General features: G+C 45.6%; 1 protein-coding gene across 1 annotated transcript in view; it reads left to right on the plus strand.

Annotated features, from left to right (window-relative positions):
• The window catches only part of STAB1 (stabilin 1), a 769,578-nt gene that overhangs the window by 578,519 nt on the left and 164,750 nt on the right, over positions 1 to 26,309 (plus strand). Inside the window, exons 51-53 of the mRNA XM_078661896.1 lie at positions 4,101 to 4,160; positions 8,345 to 8,521; positions 25,252 to 25,338. Coding sequence (XP_078518022.1) covers positions 4,101 to 4,160; positions 8,345 to 8,521; positions 25,252 to 25,338 — 324 coding nt within the window. The remainder of the gene's footprint in view (positions 1 to 4,100; positions 4,161 to 8,344; positions 8,522 to 25,251; positions 25,339 to 26,309) is intronic.

Here is a 26,309-nt window from a genome sequence, read left to right on the forward strand (position 1 = left end):
TCACCACAACCTGCAGCTTCACCACAACCTGCAGCTTTACAACAGCCCTGCAGCTTCACCACAGCTGTGCAGCTGCACCACAGCCATGCAGCTGCATCACAGTCTAGTCTTGCAGCTTCACTACAGCCTACAGCTTCACCACAACCTGCAGCTTCACCACAGCCTACAGCTTCACCACAACCTGCAGCTTCACCACAGCCTGCAGCTTCACCACAGCCATGCAGCTGAACCACAGCCATGAAGCTGCACCACAGTCATGCAGCTTCACCACAGCCTTGAGGCTTCACCACAGCCATGCAGCTGCACCACAGCCATGAGGCTGCACCACAGTCATGCAGCTTCACCACAGCCTTGAGGCTTCACCACAGCCATGGAGCTGCAACACAACCCTTTAGCTTAACCACAGCCCTGCAGCTTCTCTACAGCCCTGCAGCTTCACCACAACCTGCAGCTTCACCACAGCCCTGCAGCTGCATCACAGTCTTGCAACTTCACCACAGCCCTGCAGCTGCATCACAGTCTTGCAACTTCACCACAGCCTTGCAGCTGCACCACATCCATGCAACTGCACCACAGCCATGCAGCGGCACCACAGCCATGGAGCAGCACCTTACACGTGGAGCTGTGCCACAGCCATGCAACTGCGCAGCTGCACAGCACTTGTGCAGCTGCACTATGCTCATGCAGCTGAACCACACTCATTCAGCTACACAGCACTCATGCATCTGAACCACACTCATGCAGCTGCACGGCACTCATGCAGCTACACCACACTCATTCAGCTACACAGCACTCATGCAGCTGAACCACACTCATGCAGCTACACAGCACTCATGCAGCTACACCACACTCATTCAGCTGCACAGCACTCATTCAGCTGAACCACACTCATGTAACTGCATGGCATTCATGAAGCTGTGCCGCACTCACGCAGCTGCACTGCACTCATGCAGCTGCACTGCACTCATGCAGCTGCACGCAGAATGTGAAGAGGGACCCCTGAGTTTTTCATATCTCACAGACATTCATTGGCCTTGAGCTGAAAGGGACACCTCTGACAAGTTTGGGGCCATTTGAGGATTGGGGACCTCCATGCACCTCAGGGTTTGCAGGGCCCCTCGCTTTACTGCCTCATCATGAGATACTCTATGTAGCTGATTGTTGAGAGCAAATGCGCAGTCAGATCAGTGAAGAGTAGCTCCCCCTCTCTGGACTCGCTGGGGTAACGGACCCTGTCATGTGGGGTGAAGAAAGTCAGTGAAAAGGACCTGGATAGACTATAAATGTCTATTGGGACGTTTCTACGTGGGCCACACCTTGGTATAGGGTGTGTCTCGCCTCGGGGCTTAGACACTCTGTGGGGTAATAGAGGGTTATATGGATCAAGTTGGGCAATAGACCGGGGTGGTGTACGGACCAGGGTGGCGTACGGACTGTGGTGGTGTATGGACCATGGTAGTATATGAACCGGGGTGGTGTACGGACCAGGGTGGTATATGGAACGGGGTGGTGTCCGGACCAGGGTGGTGTATGGACTGTGGTGGTGTACGGACCATGGTGGTATATGGAACGGGGTGGTGTCCGGACCAGGGTGGTGTATGGACTGGGGTGGTGTACGGACCGGGGCGTGTCCGGACCTGGGTAGTGTACGGACCAGGGTGGTGTATGGACTGGGGTGGAGTACAGACCAAGGTGGTGTATGGCCTGAGGTGGAGTGCGGACCGGGTAAGGTGGAGTATGAACCAGGGTGAGATGCAGACCGGGGTGAAGTACAGACTAGGGTGAAATATGGACTGGGGTAATGTACAAACTGGGGTGGTGCACGGACTCGAGTGGTGTACAGACTCGGTGGTGCACGGACTGGGGTGGAGCACGAACTGGGGCTGAGTGCACAGACTGGGGCAGAGTGCACGGACCTGGGCGGAGTGGAGTATGGACCTGGGTGGAGTGGAGTATGGACCTGGGTGGAGTGCGGACCGGGCGGAGTTTGGACTGGACCGGGGAGGAGTGGAGTGGAGTATAGACCAGGGTGAAGTGCAGACCGGGGAGGTGTATGGGGCGAAGTGCGGACGGAGTCTGAGTGGAGTAAAGACCTGGGTGAGGTACACACTAGGCCTGGGCAATGAACTCCACTCCACTAGCGGAGTTTGCAGAGATTTGTTAACTACGGATTCCATTAAAAACACAAAAACTCACTTCCTCCACGTAGCGGAGTCAGCTACTAAACTGCACCCACAAATGCTTTGATAAAGCAGCTTTACATGCTAAAAAGCATATAACCAATTCACAAAAGTGAATTTTGAAAATGAAAAATATCAGGCAATGAGAGATGTGATGATTTTGGGGTCCCCCCTAACCTAGGGAGCGAACCAAGCAGATGCCTTGAACACAAATAGCACATCATGCCGAATGATTCGGTGGTGGTCCGATCCTCTTATGACCACCCCAAGCACAGTTATGGGCAAAAATACAATCCCAACCAAAGGCCCTGAAAGCATTATGGGACGAGATTAGCAGTGGGCAGTGAATATTATAGTATCCATTATCAAAATAATTCTACAAAGAGCTGCAGTTCAACTCGTTGTTACTAAATGTCCCTCACGAGTCAAATGCAAAGCATTGAAATTATTACATCAAGCTGCAGTTCAACTAGTCGGTGCTAGGTGTCCCTCAAGTCAAATGCAGTGCTGAGACCCCTGCAGTGCTGAGACCCCTGCAGTGCAGAGACCCCTGCAGTGCAGAGACCCCTGCAGTGCTGAGACCCCTGCAGTGCTGAGACCCCTGCAGTGCGGAGACCCCTGCAGTGCTGAGACCCCAGCAGTGCTGAGACACCTGCAGTGCAGAGACCCCATCAGTGCCGAGACCCCTGCAGTGCCGAGACCCCAGCAGTACAGAGACCCCTGCAGTGATGAGACCCCTGCAGTACAGAGACCCCTGCAGTGATGAGACCCCTGCAGTGCAGAGACCCCTGCAGTGCTGAGACACCTACAGTGCTGAGGGCCCTGAAGAGCTGAGACCCCTTCAGTGCAGAGACCCCTGCAGTGCTGAGACTCCTGTAGTGCTGAGACACCTGCAGTGTGGATACCCCTGCAATGTTTAGACCCCTGCAGTGCTGAGACCCCTGCAGCGCTGAGACCCCTGCAGTGCAGAGACCCCTGCAGTGCTGAGACCCCTGCAGTGCGGAGACCCCTGCAGTGCGGAGATCCCTACAGTGCTGAGACGCCTGCAGTGCAGAGACCCCATCAGTGCCGAGACCCCTGCAGTGCTGAGACCCCAGCAGTACAGAGACCCCTGCAGTGATGAGACCCCTGCAGTACAGAGACCCATGCAGTGATGAGACCCCTGCAGTGCAGAGACCCCTGCAGTGCTGAGACCCCTGCAGTGCTGAGACACCTACAGTGCTGAGGGCCCTGCAGAGCTGAGACCCCTTCAGTGCAGAGACCCCTGCAGTGCTGAGACCCCTGCAGTGCTGAGACACCTGCAGTGCGGATACCCCTGCAGTGCTGAGACCCCTGCAGTGCTGAGGCCCCTGCAGTGCAGAGACCCCGGCAGTGCTAAGATCCTTGCAGGGCTGAGACACCTGCAGTGCTGAGACACCTGCAGTGCGGATACCCCTGCAGTATTGAGACCCCTGCAGTGCTGAGAGTACTCACGCGTTGACAGGACACTCTGGGATGACAGTACCACACTTATGAAGTGTTGAGCACAACACGAACAGTGCACAGTGTTTAGGGGGGCACTGTGTTCTGCAGGAGCAGGCTGGGGGGACACTGTGCTCTGCAGAAGCAGGGTGGGGGGGGTCTGTGCTCTGCAGGAGCAGGCTGGGGGGCACTGTGCTCTGCAGGAACAGGCTGGGGGGCACTGTGCTCTGCAGGCTGGGGGGTGCACCTCAAGCAGCAATGCCTGCTCTCTCACTGCTTGCTGGAGCTGAGTACATTGTAAGTCAACAGTCAAGGCTGGGAGTGTTGGGCTGATCTGTGCACCCTGCCTCTTAAAGGAAATAAAAAGCTGCTCTTAAACTGTAAGTTCATTTATGGGTCAAAGTCTATAAGATGATGAAATATTCTTCGTCCAACCTGTCTTATTTTATATTTTCACAGAAAAACATAACTGAAGCTGCAAGGAACTATGGGTACACCATTTTCAGCAGACTCCTGCAGGTAATAATCACACCTTTAGCTCTTTCTGACAATTATCACTGCCTCCATGAGCTGCGTCACTTCCTGCCCTTGTCTCTGGAGCCATACGTGTCAACATGTCCTTATATCACTTGTTTCCTCATCATTGTCCTTACGCTTTATAGACTCTACACTGGGACCCATCACCACCGTCTATAGCTCCCCTCAGCAGGCTCCTTGTCTTCGCCAGGCCTTGCGCGCCCTCTTCACTGGGCTTCTCCTGCCCAAAAACCTGAGCAGACAGCACTGGAAGGTGAATTTGAGGGTGGACGCCCCAAACTCATCCCCTGGGTTCACAACGCCATCTTTCTTCTCACAACAGGCCTCCTAATCTGCCACCAGTCTTGCTGCATTTTCATTCAGGTCCTTTATAACTTGACGTCAACATGTTGTAGTGAGAGTGCAGGGTCTTCATACAAGGGTCTGGAGCCCCTCGGGTAGGAGGTAGGGTCTTTATTATATTATAGGCCCTTGGGTTACAGGAACAGTGGGTAGGATCTGTCAGGGCTGCGTCCTCTATTTCCCTTGACCCTGCCTCCTGCCTTCGACTCCACACCTCACACCTATATTTTATTACCTCATTACCTCTCAGCATTCCAGACACCGGCTCAGACACACAGGGTATCTGGACACACAAGATACATAATATGTATGTGGTGTTTCTGTAGCACAAACCTAGACAAAGGGTAGCGGAGTGCTGGACAGGGTCATACAGGTTTGTACATGGACACTTCTTAGTGAAGGTAGCATCCATCAGTTATCGCTGCGTCATAGTTTGTAAGTTCATTGCTAAAGTCATCAGTCATAGCTGTGCCATGGCGTGTAAGTTCATTGCTACAGTCATCAGTTATCGCTGCGTCATGGTTTGTAAGTTCATTGCTAAAGTCATCAGTCATGGCTCTGTCATGGTTTGTAAGTTCATTGCTAAAGTCATCAGTCATAGCTCTGTCATGGTTTGTAAGTTAATTGCTAAAGTCATCAGTCATAGCTGTGTCATGGTTTGTAAGTTCATTGCTAAAGTCATCAGTCATAGCTGTGTCATGGTTTTTAAGTTCATTGCTAAATTCATCAGTTATTGCTGTGTCAAGCTTTGTAAGTTCATTGCTAAATTCATCAGTTATTGCTGTGCCATGGTTTGTAAGTTCATTCCTAAAGTCATCAGTCATCGCAGTGTCATGGTTTGTAAGTTCATTGCTAAAGTCATCAGTCATCACTGTGTCATGGTTTGTAAGTTCATTGTTAAAGTGATCAGTCATCGCAGTGTCATGGTTTGTAAGTTCATTGCTAAAGTCATCAGTCATAGCTGTGTCATGGTTTGTACGTTCATTGCTAAAGTCATCAGTTATCACTGTGTCATGGTTTGTAAGTTCATTGCTAAAGTTACCAGTCATAGCTGTGTCATGGTTTGTAAGTTCATTGCTAAAGTCATCAGTTATCGCTGCGTCATGGTTTGTAAGTTCATTGCTACAGTCATCAGTTATCGCTGCGTCATGGTTTGTAAGTTCATTGCTACAGTCATCAGTTATCGCTGCGTCATAGTTTGTAAGTTCATTGCAACAGTCATCAGTCATCACTGCGTCATGGTGTGTAAGTTCATTGCAACAGTCATCAGTCATAGCTGCATCATGGTTTGTAAGTTCATTGCTAAAGTTATCAGTCATCCATGCGTCATGGTTTGTAAGTTCATTGCTACAGTCATCAGTTATCGCTGCGTCATGGTTTGTAAGTTCATTGCTAAAGTCATCAGTCATTGCTGTTTCATGATTTGTAAGTTCATTGCTAAAGTTATCAGTCCTCGCTGCATCATGGTTTGTAAGTTCATTGCTACAGTCATCAGTTATCACTGCGTCATGGTTTGTAAGTTCATTGCTAAAGTCATCAGTCATCCCAGTGTCATGGTTTGTAAGTTGATTGCTAAAGTCATCAGTCATCACTGTGTCATGGTTTGTAAGTTCATTGCTAAAGTCATCAGTCATAGTTGTGTCATGGTTTCTAAGTTCATTGCTACAGTCATTTATCGCTGCGTCATGGTTTGTAAGTTCATTGCTACAGTCATCAGTTATCGCTGTGTCATGGTTTGCAAGTTCATTGCTAAAGTTATCAGTCATCCCAGTGTCATGGTTTGTAAGTTGATTGCTAAAGTCATCAGTCATCACTGTGTCATGGTTTGTAAGTTCATTGCTAAAGTCATCAGTCATAGTTGTGTCATGGTTTCTAAGTTCATTGCTACAGTCATTTATCGCTGCGTCATGGTTTGTAAGTTCATTGCTACAGTCATCAGTTATCGCTGTGTCATGGTTTGTAAGTTCATTGCTGCAGTCATCATTTATCGCTGCGTCATGGTTTGTCAGTTCATTGCTACAGTCATCATTTATCGCTGCGTCATGGTTTGTAAGTTCATTGCTACAGTCATCATTTATTGCTGCGTCATGGTTTCTAAGTTCATTGCTATAGTCATCAGTCATTGCTGTGTCATGATTTGTAAGTTCATTGCTGCAGTCATCATTTATCGCTACGTCATGGTTTGTAAGTTCATTGCTACAGTCATCAGTCATTGCTGCATCATGGTTTGTAAGTTCATTGCTAAAGTCATCAGTCATAGTTGTGTCATGGTTTCTAAGTTCATTGCTACAGTCATCTGTCATCCCTGTGTCATGGTTTGTAAGTTCATTGCTACAGTCATCAGTCATTGCTGCATCATGGTTTGTAAGTTCATTGCTAAAGTTACCAGTCATAGCTGTGTCATGGTTTGTAAGTTCATTCCTAAAGTCATCAGTTATCGCTGTGTCATGGTTTGTAAGTTCATTGCTACAGTCATCAGTTATCGCTGCGTCATGGTTTGTAAGTTCATTGCTACAGTCATCAGTTATTGCTGCGTCATGGTTTGTGGGTTCATTGCAACAGTCATCAGTCATAGCTGCGTCATGGTTTGTAAGTTCATTGCAACAGTCATCTGTCATAGCTGCATCATGGTTTGTAAGTTCATTGCTAAAGTTATCAGTCATCGCTGCGTCATGGTTTGTAAGTTCATTGCTACAGTCATCAGTTATCGCTGCGTCATGGTTTGTAAGTTCATTGCTAAAGTCATCAGTCATTGCTGTGTCATGGTTTGTAAGTTCATTGCTAAAGTTATCAGTCCTCGCTGCATCATGGTTTGTAAGTTCATTGCTACAGTCATCAGTAATCGCTGCGTCATGGTTTGTAAGTCCATTGCTAAAGTCATCAGTTATCGCTGTGTCATGGTTTGTAAGTTCATTCCTAAAGTCATCAGTCATCGCAGTGTCATGGTTTGTAAGTTCATTGCTAAAGTCATCAGTCATCACTGTGTCATGGTTTGTAAGTTCATTACTAAAGTTATCAGTCATTGCTGTATCATGGTTTGTAAGTTCATTGCTGAAGTCATCAGTCATAGTTGTGTCATGGTTTCTAAGTTCATTGCTACAGTCATCAGTCATCCCTGAGTCATGGTTTGTAAGTTCATTGCTACAGTCATTTATCGCTGTCATGGTTTGTAAGTTCATTGCTGCAGTCATCATTTATCTCTGCGTCATGGTTTGTAAGTTCATTGCTACAGTCATCATTTATTGCTGCGTCATGGTTTCTAAGTTCATTGCTATAGTCATCAGTCACCGCTGTGTCATGATTTGTAAGTTCATTGCAGCAGTCATCATTTATCGCTACGTCATGGTTTGTAAGTTCATTGCTGAAGTCATCAGTCATAGTTGTGTCATGGTTTCTAAGTTCATTGCTACAGTCATCAGTCATCCCTGAGTCATGGTTTCTAAGTTCATTGCTACAGTCATCAGTCATCCCTGAGTCATGGTTTGTAAGTTCATTGCTACAGTCATTTATCGCTGTCATGGTTTGTAAGTTCATTGCTGCAGTCATCATTTATCTCTGCGTCATGGTTTGTAAGTTCATTGCTACAGTCATCATTTATTGCTGCGTCATGGTTTCTAAGTTCATTGCTATAGTCATCAGTCATCGCTGTGTCATGATTTGTAAGTTCATTGCAGCAGTCATCATTTATCGCTACGTCATGGTTTGTAAGTTCATTGCTACAGTAGTCCGTCTTCTACTGTAGGGGTCAGATATGGACCCAACAATCCCGGAAGCACAGTAGCAGCAGCTCTGCCCTCATGAGTGCCTTGTGTCTTGCTCCACAGGATGCCAGCCTGCTCTCCTTGGTGACAGACCCCATCCACCTGCCCTTCACCATGCTCTGGCCCACAGACGCAGCGTTTGGCTCCCTCTCGGAGAACCAGCAGCGGTACTTGTACCACGAAGATCACAGGGACAAGTTGGCAGCATATCTGAAGGTTCACATGATCAGGGATGTGAAGGTAAGAGCCTCTGTGAAGAACCTGGACCCTGTCTATTGGTAAACATGGCGCCCATGTGGTTGACTCACAGACTGTCATCAGACTTGTTTCTGCTCCTCCTAACCCTCCTTGCTCACCTTGCTCTCTGATCCGGTGTTTCTCAAGCGAGCCAGGCTCTCCAGAGCTGCTGGAGCTCACATTTCAAATAAAGGTTCATACGAAGGAGGCGTCAGGTGTTCAGACCCCGCCTGCGCCGCCCTGAGCACAGTGAGTTGTGCATGGACAGGTATCAGACTATTTACCATCTCCACTAGTAGAGAAGGTTTTATCTCAGCGAAGAAACTCTTGGTGTACATCTAGTGGTGCTGTGGAATGCAGGTTCAACTCCTGGGAGGTGCCGGGGTCATCCAGAGAACCGCAGTCAAACCTTCCAACCTACAGAGACGCGGCCACTGCCCACGCTGAGCGGGGCGGGCTCGGTGTAGTGGGCAACCTCCATCTTGTGTTGTGGGCATGCATATATATCATTTTTTTGAAATAGTAATTTTATTAAACCGTTGCTCAGCATACCAACACAATTTTATACATATATCATGACCAATATTGACACGATCAAAGTACATATTGATAACTGATAGGGAGAATTGGACAAGTATTCAATACCAGAATGTGAACTTAATGCAGTACATAGTTTCATTCACATATGATCTTATCGACCCCTGTACGCCCTCCACAGACCCCATACCTTTTCCCATTCATGGGGCAACCCCATCTCTGACAAATCACTCTTTCGTCCCGTTGACACCAGGCGAGGTTGTTTTCCCAATCCGTTACCCCACGAGGAGTGTCAGCTCCCTACATCCTTGCAATATTCTGTTTTGCAACCCCTGACGGCAGCATCAGCCACATTTTGGGGTTGTTGGGCTAATGTCTCTTCTCCTGTCACCCCTAGGAGATGCCACCACACCCCCACAGGGACATTCCATCCGTAACTCTGGCCATGACTCGTGTGAGCTCACACCAGTATGACCGGATTTTGGGGCAGGCCAACAAAAATTTTAAAAAGACCCACCCTCCCCTCAACTACTGGCCGAAAGGTGTGATTCACAACACCCCAGTCGGTGCATGAGTGTCCCAGAGGAGTAGGATCTGTGCAGCATCCTTAATTGTATGAGTCAAAAGCGTGCACGTATGGCTATTCCTCGAGTCGTCCCACATCTGCCTCCCTCAGTGGTCCCAGTGGGTCCTGGGAATTATTCATCAGTTTCCTGTACGTGAGTGAGGCGGCCCCCTCTGTCATTGGGTCTGAGAGCAATGGGTCCTCAAGTGGTGAGTAGCTTGGCAATTGTTCCCCCTCCAATATATGTCTCTGTAGGGTGTGTCCCAGTTGCAAATTTGGAAACCTCTCGCTATCGGCCAATGGATATTCTACCTGAAGGTCTTCAAAGGGGATTAGTGCCTGCCCCCTCCAAACATCTCCAAGATACTCGATGCCCACAGCTCCCATCTCTGAAACCCCTTCAAACCCCCCTCCTCCCGGAGCACGTTGCTGTTCCAGAGCGGGGTTCTCTCCGTTAACCTGCCCTCCCAGTCCACTAGTTTTATAGCTACACGCCATGCCTGGACCACTGTCTGTGTGTGGATCAGCTGTTGTCGCTCCAATCCTCTGCGATACACCGCAGTTGGATTGCCGCAAGCTTCCATAGCATGGCGGTCCCCCAGGTAGGTAGGTTCGGCGCTATGCGCAAAGACTCAGTCATTAATCGATACAAGTTGGGCTGCCAGGTAATACTTTCTGAGATCAGGCACAGCAAGGCACTTGTTGAATACTCCATGCTGAAGCTTGTGCAAGGAGATTCGTGAGCCGCTCCCATCCCATAGAAGTTTGCGCCGTTCAGCCCTACCCCTCAAAAACACCGGGAGCTTTCACCAATGGGCAAGGCCAAGAAACTTTTACCCTACAGTTGAGTAATTGCCGCATGTCGTACATTTTCTCTGAATGTTTTTAATGCATTTTGAATGATATTGCGTTAGCCCAAGAAAGGCTCTGACATCACCTTTTCCAGTTGGACTGGCGCATTCCTAGGAGCTTCAACAAAACCCTGTTGGCACATGCTAAATCAGAGAGTACCCTGGTAAATCGAAAGCAATCCGAAAGGTGTGATGAACATTGTGAGTTTCTTACTGCCTGCATGTTAAGGCACCTGACAATAGGCAGGTTTTAGATCTGTGGCTGAGAGCCAACACATTTCTTTCGTAACTGCAAACATCTCATTAATGCCGATAATGGGGATTGATCCACCAGAATATTTTTATTTAGTTCTCTAAGGTCAATGCGTAGCCTAACCTTTCCTATGGGGTATCTTACTGCCACCAATGGAGAAACCCATTCTGCAGATTCCAGTCATCAATTACGCCAGCATCAACTTGTTTCTGTCGCTGCGTGTGCACCTCTTCCTTGATGGATATGGGTATGTGCCTAACCTTGTGAACACACGGAACTGCGGTTGATTTTAATTCAATTTTGTGTTCAAAATCATTCCACTATCCAACTTCATCAGTTTTTCCTTTTTGTAGTGGGGCATGTGAGCTTGTATTTCCTGCCAGGGTTTGGTATTTAATCCAACTACGCTGTCCAGCCTTCTCTGTATCTCTGTAGGTAACCCCTTTCATCAGTATATTGTAGGAAAATGTGACTTGTGGGCCCGTGTTGGTCCACGGCTGTCCAGTTTCTTGTTGCAACCGTGTTTGTCTGCTCCCTAATTAGGCTGCTTAGCAGGATCTTAATGTCGCCTAACTCTAGGTCAACACCTTCTGTGTTTTCCTCGAAGCTTGTAATCCATTTCCCAGCCCCATTCAGAAAAGACGGTAAATTTGTTCTCGACCCCTCTTTGTCCATCTGGGCCCACGTCACTTATACAATCCCCGCTACGCCCTTCTGCACTAATGGGTACGTTTTCATTCTAGGTGACTCCACAGGTTTCTCCTCTACATAGCGTTCTCATCTTGCGAGGCATTAACACATCTAGAGAAAGTCCCTATTAGGGTTTCTTCCTTCATGCCTCATGCAATCCTCTGCTACTCCCATGTCCTCCGGCTCAAACGATCCTTCCCTCAGCCAAGACCTGTCATGTTGGTCCCTCTCTTCAGCTTAATCTGCTACTAGGTCACAAAACAGGTACGCAAAAGTCTTGCCTTGCTTTTTGTCTATTGTCTTCCTCAGAGTTAGTTTATCTTTGTTGTACGCCCATGCGGAGCAGCACGCATCCTCACGTGCACGCACAGGAGCCATTTTGTTTTTCCTGCTTTGCCGGTGGGTAAGAACCAGGCTGCTGTGTTCCTTTATCTCGTGGTCAGCCCCTCTCCTTTGTCGACTGGACAGTGTGGCTGTGAGTCCTGCTACTAGCCTTTGATCTACCTCCGACTCTTCCCAGCGCTGTACCCTGTACCTGGCCCTACTTTCCTCGTGTAAAGAGGGTGCTGTCCTGTACTCCTGCTCTAACTCCCCGTTGTGTGCTCTTTCTGCCTCCTGCATCAGCTCTCAAACTTTCTTCCTCACGCCATCTGGCCTGTCTCTTTTGCTCTGAGCTACACGCTACTTTCGTTAGCCTGGCTTCACTTTCAAATTAGCTCTCCGTTTCCTCCTCGGCTACCTGGGTAAACCCTGTAGCCCCACCCACATCATTGGTTCCCAGGGGACAGGAATTCCCTTCATCTTCCAACCTCTCTAAGTCGCTATCAAGAAGCACTATAAAGTTTCCTGATACTCGTCTTCGCTCGCCTGAACCAGTGGGAGTGCATGTTTTACCTTCCTTTATGGTGTCCCGTGTTGAGCGTGGTGGACGGGGAGTCCAGCTTTTGGGGACCTTCCCTAAGGACCTAGGCTGCGCTGGAGGCATCTGGGCTCGCCTGCTTTTGGTTTTCTCGGGCTTAGACCCAGCTGTCTTTTTTCCAGTGGGGGCTCATCGGCTTCTCCTATTGTTGGATTTGAATATCCTAATGCAGGGGGAGCTGTTGTGAGTACATCCCTCTCTGCATGTGGTGGGGGAGGTGCCAGTGCCTTGCCCGCTATCAGCGTCGTGGGGCTACTGGGTTTAGCTTCTTTAAAGATGGACCTTAATTCTAACATTGACTCTCTTATGTCTCTCTTGTGTCCCGCATATTTAGGGCCTTATTATGAGTTTTTGCGGACCTCCTGTCGGGCAGTCAAGCCCGTAGTGCGCCTGACGCAGAATTCCGTCTGTAATCCATGGCGGGTGGGTGGTAGTGCGGCGGCCTCGCGGCAGTGCTCTGTTAAGGATCATAGTAGAGCCTTAACAGCCGACCACCGCGTGACAGCACCTGCAACACAATCCTGCATGGTGTGACATGCACCATGTCACGCACGCCATACCGTGCAGGAACAGGGGTGCAATTCCATGCCGGCACAATATGTGCCCCTCTGCATGCAACCCCAGATCCAGAAGCAGCAGGTGGCCCCCTTACTTCCATGTCCACCATCCTTTCATTGCGGGCTCACCGGCATGAAGAGGGCGGTGGAATTGGAAGTCAGAATATGCTCAGCTGTGCCGCAGCGGCATCAGCGGCATTTTCCTACCCATTTCCAGACCGCCGGCGCAGCTGGATCGTTGATTCCGGCAGGGCCAGCGGTATTGTGTTGGTCCGGCCACCGCACTCATGATACGGCGGGTGGACTGCCAGTGTGGCGATGGTCGGACCACCACCACGAGTAAGGCTGTCCTGTGGACTGCCATACTTGTAATAAGGCCCAAAGTCTTCATATGTTTATGTTTTCAATTATATTTGTGTCAAATGTTCTTTCCTTAGGTCAGGGAAATGTGTGTGCCTCTGTGTGTAAATGCCACTCTTGACTAAACTTATTAATTCTCTTTATGCCTTTGGGAAACCTAGTTTTCATTTGCGTCAATAGGGAATTTATGGAAATTTTTGTAATTTGGATAAATACACTTCAAATGGCGTGGTGCACTCTTAAAAATTCTGTACTAGGAGCTCAGCACATTTACAGTACTTGCATAAAACAGTTCAACTGAATGTTTCAAATACAAACGAGGTAAAAATAAATTTGTAGTATTACAACATAGGGTGAATATACAATATGTTTGAATACCATCTGCACAATCTCAGATTTTTCACACAATACAGTTTGAAATAAACAGAAAAAAACTACAACGTAAAAAGAAATTGTACGTTCAGAGCACAATTATCCTTCAGTAAGAGAAGATTAGCGTGGAACGCATTCCTAAGTGAGCTGGATAGTCTGCCAATGTCCGCTCCTGAACATAGGAGGTAATCATAGAAACTAAGGGCCCGATGTAGGTAATTCCGATTTACCGACTCTTAAATACCGAATCATACCGAATCTGTTCGATTCGGTATTTACTGAATCGGTAAATACCGAATCGCTATTTCCCATTGATAGCCTTGACGCCCATAGGAATCAATGGGAAATAACGAATCGGTATTTACCGATTCAGTAATTCAATTCAATTTTATTTTATTATGTTTTTGGCTCTCAAAAGAGGGCCACATAAAATATACAAGGTTTAACACACAACAATTACATTACCAAGAAAGAACAAGAAAAAATTATATCCTTTAAACATCCTCAGGCAAATACGAAACTGAAATATGAAACCAAACTACAGAAGTCGGACAGTCAAGACACATCTCCAGAGACATATTAATAAATAGCTAAGAACCCTTTAAAAAAATTAAAAATATGGAAGCAGAACATTTCATTAGGAGGGCAATAAAGTGCAGACAGAAAATCGTTCAAAGTAACAATGCCTAGATGCAGACAGATAACTTTTAACCATCTGAAGCGCAATTTACGGAGCGCGGGGCAAATCAGCAACACATGCATACAGTCCTGGATATTTACTTTACAAAGATTACACAAGGGAGAGGAGCCGTACCATTTAGATAACAGTCGGTTTAAAGGTAATAAATCATAACGTGGAACCTACCACATGGTATCTGCGGATACCATGTGGTAGGTTCCATATTACATAGGGTTGTGGGAGTTTCATCAGATAGGAATCAAGGAGGGGATCTACCTTCCTTTTTCCACAAATTACTTTTGTATCCGTCTGGAAACATAAGTCCCATGAAGCTGCTTTTAAAACAAGTTTTAACTGTAAAGAAGAATACAAAAACAAGGCAGTTTCATCTAATTTTAGAAGGGTTACAGCTTTTCTAAAATTACGAACAAGTTGAGAAAACTCATTAAAATTACCCAATAATTCACTTTTGAGGAGAGCTCTCATTGTCCCTACCTCTGCTCTTGCCAGGCAGGCCACCCATCTAACAAGGGCCGATAGTCCCTGTACCCACCTACTCCTGAGACCAAAATCGAGCCTACAGGCGGCCGAGGAGCACGCAGTGTTTAGGGAGGAGAGTGATCTTAAAAGTTTCCCCTCAATCTTATGGCAAAAGTCCCACTTTTTCACATCTATAAGTTCAATACCATACAAAATTGTAGCGGGGATTTTAGATCTGTACACTTCCAATAAAATCGGAAAGTGCCGTTTCCCCGTTGCATGGTATAGGGAATTTAAACCTTTGCCATGGGCAATAGCTTTGCGTGTACAATGCTCTATATGGAGCTTCTCACTCAAGTTAGCCGTAATGATTTTCCCCAAAAAAGTATAGGACTTTACAACCTCAAGTTTTTGGCCCCCGATAAACCAACCAAAATCAACAGATCGGCACCTCTTCGTACCAGCTATACACATAACTTTACTTTTAGTAATATTAATCTTCATGTGATGAGTCACAGCAAAAGTATGAAGAGCATGAAGCCGATTTGCGAGTCCTTTGGGGGTTAGATCAAGAATAAGGACATCATCGGCGTACATCAGGCAAGATATAGGGGTCCCCCCGACCACCGGGGCGATGCCCTCTCTGGAAGACAAGGCAGCAGGTAAGTCAACCGTGTACAGGGAGAACAAGAGGGGGGCCAACAGACAGCCTTGTTTAAGGCCATTCAAAGAAGGAATTATATCCGATAGCCCCCTTTCGCCCCCCATCAGAACCCTACACCAGGTCTCTGTATGTAAAGCCCGCACCAGCTCCAACAGATAGGATGGTAGACCAAGCACTGCCAATTTTCTCCACAGCGTTCCACGGTCCACTTTGTCGAACGCTGTGGAGAAATCAATAAAGGCAGCATACACCACCCCACCTCTCACCTTAACATACTTATCAGTAACCACATGAAGAGCAGTAAGGTTGTCTAACGTGCCGTGGTCCCTATGGAAGCCAGTCTGTTCTAATGGCAAGATATTATTCTCCTCTACCCAACCGGAGAGGGAGTTTAGAAGACATTTCGCAAACACCTTTCCGATCGAGTCGAGGAGAGCAATCAAACGATAATTACTAGGGCTATCCCTAATTCCCTTCTTAAAGATAGGGACCAAGATACTTCCCCGCCATGAGGCAGGTACCATTTTCGTCATAAAACATGCTTTAAACAGGGGAAACAGGATTTTACTCCACCTTACAGGATCCGACTTCAGGACCGTCATGGGGAGTTCATCGGGTCCCATTGCCCCGGAGACCCGCATGCTTTTTATAGCTATCTCAATTTCTTTCTCAACGGGGTAGTTAGTAAGACCCACGGGAGTAACACTGATGGCGATATCATTACCTGAGTTAGCACCGGTGGCAATATCGTCACTTAAAATCCCATTCCCTGCATAGAGATCCCGAATATAGGAAATCCATACCTCTTCCGCTATAGGGATAGGGGAGGGGCCTAGTCTAGAACCACACCCCTTACCGATTATAGTCCAAAATTCTCTGATCCTGCCGTGGACAACAGATTCCCTCAAATTAATCCATACATTGTCCTCCCTTACTTTTTTTAATTTTAACTGAAATCTACTTCTCTTTCTTTTTAGCCTTGATATTTCTTTTCCACGTTCCATGACTCTATCAAGATATTGTTCGCGAACCAGTTTGTTTATTTCCTTATTCAGGCTACGCAATGTACTCGGGACTGCTACCCTATTTCTAGGTCGGGAAGTTTTTTTAGCATAAAAAATAATGTTGCGCACAAATTCTTCAAAATATGCTATTTCATTCCCTTGCCACTCATTTAAAACTAATAGGGAATCGGCTAGAAAATCCTGTACCCCATTAATGGCTGTGGGATTCCAATAGCACCTTCCCGCAGAGGCGTGAAAGGCGGCATCACTGCCCTTAAGAGACCAAGGTGCAATTGTCAGAGGCTTTAAGGAAATAGTAACAAGCAATATACTATGGTCACTCAGAGGAGTAAATATTATCTTAAGATCCTGAATAAAAGGGAACAAACCATAGTCTGCAATAGCATAATCCAAGATAGAGGACCCAAACGGAGACTTGTGAGTAAATTTTGCAGGCACGTCAGACGGCAATCTCCCATTTAATATAAGTCCATCGACGGCCACTAATTCATTTAGCAAAATCTTCCCTCTTTTGTTTGTCACTGATTTATCAGGGAAGAGTGCTTGCGGGACAAAATACGCCTCTTCTTTAGGTTTATTCCTAAAAAGATCCAGACTAACATTGGAGATTTTGCAATTCAAGTCTCCTACCAACAAAATGTCCGGAGGGGATGGGACATTTTTAATTAGATCAATGTATCGAAATACCTGCTTTAAAATCGCATTAAAACACTCTTCCGGAGGAATATAAACATTCACAATTACCATAGGGGACTTTATGCCGTTATTAAACAAATTGTCAATGGTTATAGCATGGAAAAGTTTGCTAGAATCTATATAATGGGTGAATTTCCAGTGCAATTTATTAGATAATAAGCAAGCGATTCCTCCCCTAGCATGACCTTTCTTAGAGGGGACGGCAGGGACTTCCAGGACATAATAATCCTTAGAGACCTTCAGCGTATCAATACACCACGTTTCCTGTAGGCAGATCACATTTGCTCCTAGAGAAAATAGAAACTCAAACTTCTCTGGGCGATTGTGAATACCTGCAGCATTCCAGGAAATAATATTTAGTGGGGTGTTAAAGATGCTGAAACAATCTTGGATCATCTTTTGATTTAGTAGATAAGGCACTGTGCAGCCAGTTCCACCGATTATTGTCCTCTACCAAAGAGGAGTTCTGAGTCAGCGGAAGTGGCTTCACTTGTGAAACCGAGCGTTTTCCCTTAGATACCCAAATCTTCAGGTCTCTAAGAGGAGAGGCTACCCCATTTTGTTCCTCCCTTCTAGATACCTCCCCGAAAGACGGGTTTATATTACCAAGGTTAAAGATCGGGAGAATATCAATGCCTGTGCGCTGGAAGTTCTCAGCTTGCTGTAGTATCAAATTTACAATGATAGGAGAATAAAATTTCACCCTTATACTCGTTACCTTGACTTCACCAAACAGGGAGACTAACTCAATATCCCTAGTTTGGATATGATGGAGACTATCAATCTCACTAAAACGCTTAAGAAGCCAAGCTCTGTTTAAGGGCAAGTCAAGGTCAAATAAAGGTAAAAAGTCTAACACAAGAGTTTCTACTGGAGCGTTTAAAGTTGTTAAAGGGCAATCTGGGAAATGGCGGTCTCCATTCTCTGAAACTACAAGGAAAGGAGAGGCCAAGGGGTTAAGAGACCCAGATGGATTTTGAATTGAAACTCCAGTCGCTGATGGTAGAGAGAGACTGGTAAGAGGGCCCCCCATTTGTGGAATAGATACCGAATCCTGCAAGGGTGAACGGGGTGTCACTTTGACACCCTGTAGCACCCCAATTCCAGGCTTGTGTGTCATGTGGCACACATACATGCCCTAAGGGCATGTATGTGTGTCACATGGCACAGGTGTACATGCACAGATGTGCATGTACACCTGAATTCGGTATTTTACCACACAATAGGATTGGGTGATAACATACCGAATTCTGAAGGCCTGTAGCACTGTAAACAGTGCTACCTACATCTGGGATTTACCGAATCGGTAAAATTACCGATTCGGTATTTTACAGAATCGGTAAATTTACCGATTAGGTAAATTTACCGATTCTGTAAAATAATGGCCCCTAGATCTCAATCACCAAATACCGGTCGGTAACGGCCGAATTCGGCCGTTACGGACCGGTATTTGGTGACCTACATCGGGCCCCATATGTTATCATAATAACTCGGGAAACACCGGCTCCTCTCGGCCACACACAAGTTACGCCCAGTTTCCTAACTCCAATTCTTTCCCTATGTCTGAATTCCACCCTGTTAAACGCACAGGGTCGAAGCTAGATGCACCTCCCACACTCCTTCCAGATACTAATGGAATAAGAAACCTCTTAGCACTAGGAAAACGACTGAAAAACTATAACACTAAGGTGTCAATTCTGCCTTATCAGTATAGCTATATCACAAAAATAATCCTCCTGGGACTCAAGGTTTATATTTACCTTAGCTAGCGTACTCAGCTATTGAACATAGGTGAGCTCTGCGGAAACGCCTCCAAGGCTGCCTTCCGACTGAATCAGTTAGGACACATAAAATAGTCGATATGCCAGACCCTGTCAGTGGAAGGGCTCTTAGGTTGTCACTTTATGCTGCTCCATAGTTTACCATACGCCAAGAGCTTTAGAGTAAAAGTGGGCGTAGTTGGCGGAGTACTACTATGCAGAATTCCACGAAGTTGAACAAAAACTCTGTGAATTCCGCAACTTCGCTCCGTCAGACTCCCAATTAATAAAACAGAAACCTCATATACATTTGGTAAAATAACAAGTATCTCTGTCTTTACATGCTAAAATGGTTTTGGGATCCTCCCTAACCTAGAGAGAGAACTAAGCAGATGCCTTAAAAACAAAGAGCACATCTTGCTGAACGATTCGGTGGTGGTCTCATCCTCCTAGGACCACCCCAAGCACAGTTATGGGCAAAAATACAATCCCAACCAAAGGCCCTGCAAAGCATTATGGGATGAGATGAGCAGTTGGCAGTGAATATTATAGTATCCAATATCAAAATTATTCTACAAAGAGCTGCAGTTCCACTAGTCATTACTAGGTGTCCCTCACGAGTCAAATGCAAAAGAATTGAAATGTTCTGACAGGATTCTAGTTAGGGCTGATCCCTTTTAAGTGCACTAGTTGCCAAAAACACACCAATGTCAGTGCACTTCATGGCTGTGTGCTCCTGGCATGGAAAGTTGTGAAAAGTAACTGACGTCAGAGCGCGAAGGTGGCGCCTATATAGGTGGCGTGGATGTCACTTCCAGTGCGGATGAAGCTGATGACTTCACGGGGAGCCGACTGACGTCACCTACCAGCGTGCAGGGGTACGAGTCGAATAATAGTCTTCCGGATCCAGTCTGATGCCTGGGAAATTCAAATATCTAACCTTAAACAACAATAACATTTTAATAGTAAAGTTATCGTACATAGAAAAAACCAGAGTAAAAATATTATTAATTGTAAATGTATGTATCCATCCAAATTTAGGACCAAAGAAGATCATGGCTACCAATCTCACTAACTTTGCATTACGGCAAATGATTGTGGACACTGAATATATTATCGCTGGGATTTTAACCTAAATCTGCTATCATCCTATCCAAGAGATGACTTAATTGAACAACAGAATCATCTATGGACAATACTTCAACAACCATCAACTACGGTAAGATGTATTCAAGGATGCAAAGTCGGAATACATTTTTTAAAGGATAGAGAATCGCTGTGATTGAGAATTTTAAATGGGAGGTTTACGTAAGATACACCACCAGCTTGGACATATCAATCACACAGCATGAAATCAAGAATTGGTTACACAATAGCATCTTTGAATTTATTCAACAAGATACCATCTTATCAAATTGACAAAACAAATGGTAGTGACCATAGCCAGATATTGGTCATGAAGCTGCAATGAACACACGATAAAAAGCTTCCAACCGTACCGGAATGACGGAAACAGTTAATTATAGGAGACTGTACTGGAAAGAAGATTCCAAAGTATCTACCAGCTCACTAGCTCCAAAATTGGTTAACGAAAACTTTGAAGAGGAAACTCTGACTGCAATTGAAAGTTGGGAGTACTTTATAAAGTCTTCACATATGCCTCAAAACCTTACCATAAACAACAATTAAGGAATCAAGATGAAGCGAAAAACAAAATAAAGTTATCATACGCAACTCGTATCCTAAAAAGAACTCACAATTGGCTACGGAGACACTTAAAAAAAGCGTCGGGACGATATGGTCATAAGATCAAAATCTAAAAGTATTAATCATGATGTACGGAAGGTAATTCGGGAAGAAACAAGTGAAGCAAAACAAACACTCTGGGCTAAGGCACTGTATACAAGTAAAAAGAATAACTCAAGAGATTTCTGTAAATTGATAAATGGACTATCACTATCGACCAAAATAACGGTGTAATTTGGAATACGAAATCAAAAAACGGAAACGGAAAATCAAGTATGTAAATTAATCCAAAAACAACGGGATACCATTTGTTTTATACAAGGAAAATCCTGTTGTTTGGGTAGAATGCCTCACAAAAGTATTCAAGTAAGCCGTTGAATTGTCATCTATCCCAGAAAGATGGAAGGGTTCGTTAATTGCACCTATTTAGAAAAAAGGAGATTGGGCTCAGCCTGGCGATTACCGACTAATCCCTTTACAAGATACAGATGCCAAACTTTTTGCGGGAGTCCTACACTTTCAAACCTGAATTTATGGGCAAATGAGAACCAGATAATTCCACCTAACCAAACAGGCTTCATACAAGGATTGGGAACTGCTACGAATATCCTAGCTCTATCAGTGTTAATAGATAAATATACAGCAAAGAAGCAACCGTTATATCTGTGTTTTGTTGGCTTTAAATCGGCCTTTGATTGCATACATAGACCCCTACTCTGGGAAGAGTTGAAAGGGCAAGAAATACCATCTTCCCTTCTGAAATCGATCCAACTACTCTCTTGAGATACCTGGGTTAGAGTCCGATTAGGTGATGGTTCCTGTGTTTAAAAAAAATCTTAACTTCCAGGGGCCTAAAGCAAGGGTGCGTTCTTGGTCCATTGCTTTTCAATCTATTTTGATCAGATCTAACACAAGCCATGGATGAGGTGAATGCCTATCCACCAAAATTAGCCAATACCCACATTATATGCAGATAATGTTAGTCTATTAAGTCAAACTAAGGTGGGATTACAACGGCTGATAAATAGGATATCACGTTATTCTCACGCAAATGGCATGGTTATAATTAACAACAAGACAAAAAAATGGAAGTTAACAAAAACCCAGGTACAAAGAATAAGCACAAATGGTACCTTGAGAATTTGCAGCTAGAGCAAGTTAGATCTTATAAATAACTCAGAGTTCTTTTCTATGACAAAGGACCATTCAATCTACACAAGGCTGATATGCAAAGGAAAACTAACACTCTATTGACAGCTTTTAGAACTTTGCAGAAGTCTTTATGGGGACCGAGTTACCTCCCGTTTCTAAAAGTAATATCGGCAAAATGATTACCAACACTAACATATTCAATGTCTACATGGCTCCACTCGCTCGCATCACCAGATTACACGACCTCAACATAATCTCCTACGCCGACGACACCCAGCTGATCCTCTCCCTCACCAAGGACCCCCTCACCGCCAAATCCAACCTTCACCAGGGTATGAAGGCCGTCGCCGATTGGATGGAGGCAAGCCGGCTCAAGCTGAACAGGGACAAGACGGAGATCGTCATCCTTGGGCTCAACCCCTCAGCGTGGGACGATTCCTGGTGGCCAGCATCACTGGGAACCCCCCCGGCACCTACCAACGACGCACGCAACCTAGGAGTCATCCTCGACTCAAAGCTCAGCATGACCAACCAAGTCAACGCAGTCTCCTCCTCCTGCTTCCGCACCCTCCGTATGCTCCGCAAGATCTACAGATGGATCCCGGCGGAAACACAAAAGACCGTCACCCACGCCCTCGTCAGCAGTCGACTCGACTACGGAAACGCCCTCTACGCCGGAGCCCCATCCATACTCATCAGCAGACTCCAAAGAATCCAGAACGCCTCCGCACGCCTGGTCCTCCACGTCCCACGCCGAGACCAAATCACCCCACACCTGAGAGAACTGCACTGGCTCCCTGTCAACAAAAGAATCACTTTCAAACTCATGATCCACCCACACAAGGCACTCCACAAGACCGGCCCAGCCTGTCTCAACAATAGACTCTCCTTCTTCGTACCCAATAGGAAACTCCACTCCGCCGACCTGTCCCTGGCCGCCGTCCCGCGCATCCACAGAACCACATCCGGGGGCAGATCCTTCTCCCACCTCGCCGCCAAGACCTGGAACGCCCTCCCCCTCCACCTTCGACAGACCACAGACCTCCCGGCCTTCAGGAGACTGCTCAAGACCTGGCTCTTCGACCAATAGCAGCAGCGCCTCCCCCCCTCCCACCCCCAGCGCCTTGAGACCCAAGCGGGTAAGTAGTGCGCTTTACAAATCCACTGATTGATTGATTGATTGATTGATTAAGCATTGTGACAAAGTCCTTCAAATCACTCTTTCACCTTCCACCCAATGCATCGCCTGCCCAAATTAGATTAGAATTTGGGCTAACTAAACAGCTAATTGCAAGGAAAGGTTAATTCATAAAAGTGTGGAAAAGAATAAAAATTGATAATTTCAATCAAACGTCCAATTGGTTGTGGCAGGAAATACAAACAAATCAGAAATCTCAATGTTGGGAATATTTACAAGCTGCCCTGGATGAATATTCAGCGCATTAGATCTGGGATGTGCCTATAACCACAGATTCGGTCAAAAAAACTATTAATAAAGTAACAAATCACCTATCGTATAAAGACAACGATACTCTTGCAAAAAGATCACATGCGGGGTCACTAATGAACGGGTGTACATTAATGAAGGTTCAGTCATATTTAAAAACCCCTTGGTCTTTGAAGATAAAAAATAATTTTTTAAAAGCACGCTTTGGCCTTTTTTCAGGATCTAGTCATGTAATGCCCTGGCTTCGAACAACAGAACCGATGCCTTGCTGTTTATGTAAAATGGGAGAAAAAAATATTATCCATCTGCTTTGCATAGGCCCAAATTTGAAGGAAGACAAAAACTGCACTTAAATGGCATTTTAATATCCGCGGAATACGGACTAGTAGACAAGCACTCATAAGACGTCTACAATGAAATGGTATAGGTTTGAATTTGGCTTTTGCAAAGTTTATATTAACGATAAGAAAGAAATTAGATCCATTAGACAGATCAGAAAAGATAACATAGGTTATAAATTAATGATTAATCTGTATAATGGAGTTTGTGTTATTAATTGTCGTTATATTTTTAAATATTGATGATTTTGATTGATTTAATAATGTGTTTTTATCCTAAAGTTAGGTTTTTATCACTAAGGGCCCGATGTAGGTAAATCCCATTTACCGATTTTGAAATACCGAATCTTACCGATTCGGTATTTTAAAATCGGTAAATGGGATGTAGGTCCCAACATCTGGATTCGTTACCGAATCCTTAACAGTTCATTAATTACCGATTGGGTAAATACCGAATCGGTAATGGCCATTCTTTCCTATGGACTTTGAAGCCCATAGGAATGATTAGGCATTACCGATTCGGTATTTACCCAATCGGTATTTAAGGAATTCACAAGGGTGCAGGGGGTGTCACTTTGACACCCTCTAGCACCCCCAAAACGGCCATGTGTGCAATGTGGCACACAGACATGCCCTAAGGGCACGTCTGTCTGTCACATGGCACATGTGTACATGCACAGATGTGCATGTACACAGGAATCGGTTTTTTACCATGGATTTGTATTCCATGGTAAAATACCGATTCTGTAAGCCATGTGCAGCCGGAACATAGGCTACCTACATCACATTTTCGGTAATTTTACCGATTCGTTATCATTACCGATTCGGTAAATATTACCGACTCGGTAAATTTACCTATTCGGTAATGATAACGAATCGGTAAAATTACCGAAAATGTGCCCCTACATCTCCATGGCCCTTTACCGATCGGAAACGGCCGAAAATCGGTATTTTCGGCCGATTCCGATCGGTAAAGGGCTACCTACATCGGGCCCTTAATGTATTACTAAAATATGAATTCTTGTACTTTTATAATATTGTAAGATTTTAAATAATCAAACAATAAAATACTTATTTACTAATCCAAAATCTAACCTGGCAATCTGCTGCTAGATATCGTCTCTACCAGATAAGGCCTTACCAAAGGTAAGTAATATATTCTTATAGAACTGACATCTGTTGCAATTCAAATCGACGAGGGAAAACAAAACACTCTTCCCACTAAACTTCAATAGTTCAATAAATGATACGTGACTGAGAGTAGTACACCAGTCTGGAAGGAGAGACGGGATACCACCATCTGTCTCTAGGTAGCATGCTTGCCTCCAAAGCACCTTCGAGGGCTGGTCTCTCCTGTGCAATAGGTGCCTCCGAGGTTGACCATCAAGATCTCAGAGAGATAAGGTAAGGGACCTATATGTGAAGTTATTTTTAGTAAACCTATACTTACCTGAATATACTTACCTTGTCAATATTTGGGTTTGTTGATTCTTTGCAATGATATTTTGGTGACACGGTAATTGAAACAGGATATTGTGACATGCAGCCCTCTTTGCACAGTGACTAATGTTCATTCTGCCTGATGCTCTGAGGAAGGAACACCTTAGCAAAGGTAGACTTCATGTTCACTTCTTTCCCACAGATTGTGGCGGCGAATCTGCCTCTAGTGCACGTAGTGAGGACCATGTATGGATCGACCGTCTCCTTCAAATGCAACAAAGATGATATTGTGAGTATTGTCCGCACTTCACATGGGTGGAGAGAGTACCATGGATGGAACCCTCCACCATCAGCAGTGAGGAGAGAGGGGCGTCCGCGCACTCACCGGAAGAAAGCGCTAATGACCCAAGTGGCTGATGTTGGTTTCCTTGCTGACTGCAGTCACTGATCTTTCTTTCATCCTTTGCTGTGCACAGTCACTGTTATTTCTTCCTCTGCTCACTGTGGTCATTGATATCTTAATTTTGTTTCCATGGTCACTGCTGTTGCTATTTTTATGGACTCTGCTCTCTGCTGTTAATCCCTCTCCTGTCTCTGGTCACTTCTATTAATCTCTTTCCTGTCTCTGGGTCTTTCCTGTCTCTGGTCACTGCTGTTCATCTGTTTCCTGTCTCTGGTCACTGCTGTTAATCTCTTTCCTGTCTCTGGTCACTGTTGTTAATATGTTTCCTGACTGTCGTCCCTGCTCTTTCTTCCTTTCCTCAGTGTGGTCTTTACTGTCCCCCCTTTTGTTGCCATGGTCACAACACTTGCTCTTTTTTTGGTCTGTGCTCACTGTTGCTAACCCCTTTCCTGACTGTGGTCACTGCTGTTTCTCCCCTGGCAGACCTTTCCAAGCAGGCCTTAACACTGATGCTAGTCTCTCTGCTGACCCGCTCACTTGTGGTAAATAAATAAATAATTACCGGTACTATTTTTCTATGCATTAACTGAAAAGGATAGCTCAATAAATAAGAGGCAGAATCCGTGGTATCTGAGTCATACGGGCTTTAATCAGATGGCTCGAGCCAATGGACCATCGGGTTCCATCACCTGCTAAGGTTCAGGAAGGGACAGACACAGGACAAAGGGAAGTCGCGCATATCACATTAACATCATACAGTATATATAGTAAAACAGTACAATTGCATTGAATACAGTAGGCGTAACAAGTGACAAACGGAAGATAAGAACATATGGGCGTAAAAAGAAGGCGTGCAC

This window comes from Lissotriton helveticus, chromosome 9 (assembly GCF_964261635.1).
Source record: "Lissotriton helveticus chromosome 9, aLisHel1.1, whole genome shotgun sequence".
NCBI classification, from domain to species: Eukaryota; Metazoa; Chordata; class Amphibia; order Caudata; family Salamandridae; genus Lissotriton; species Lissotriton helveticus.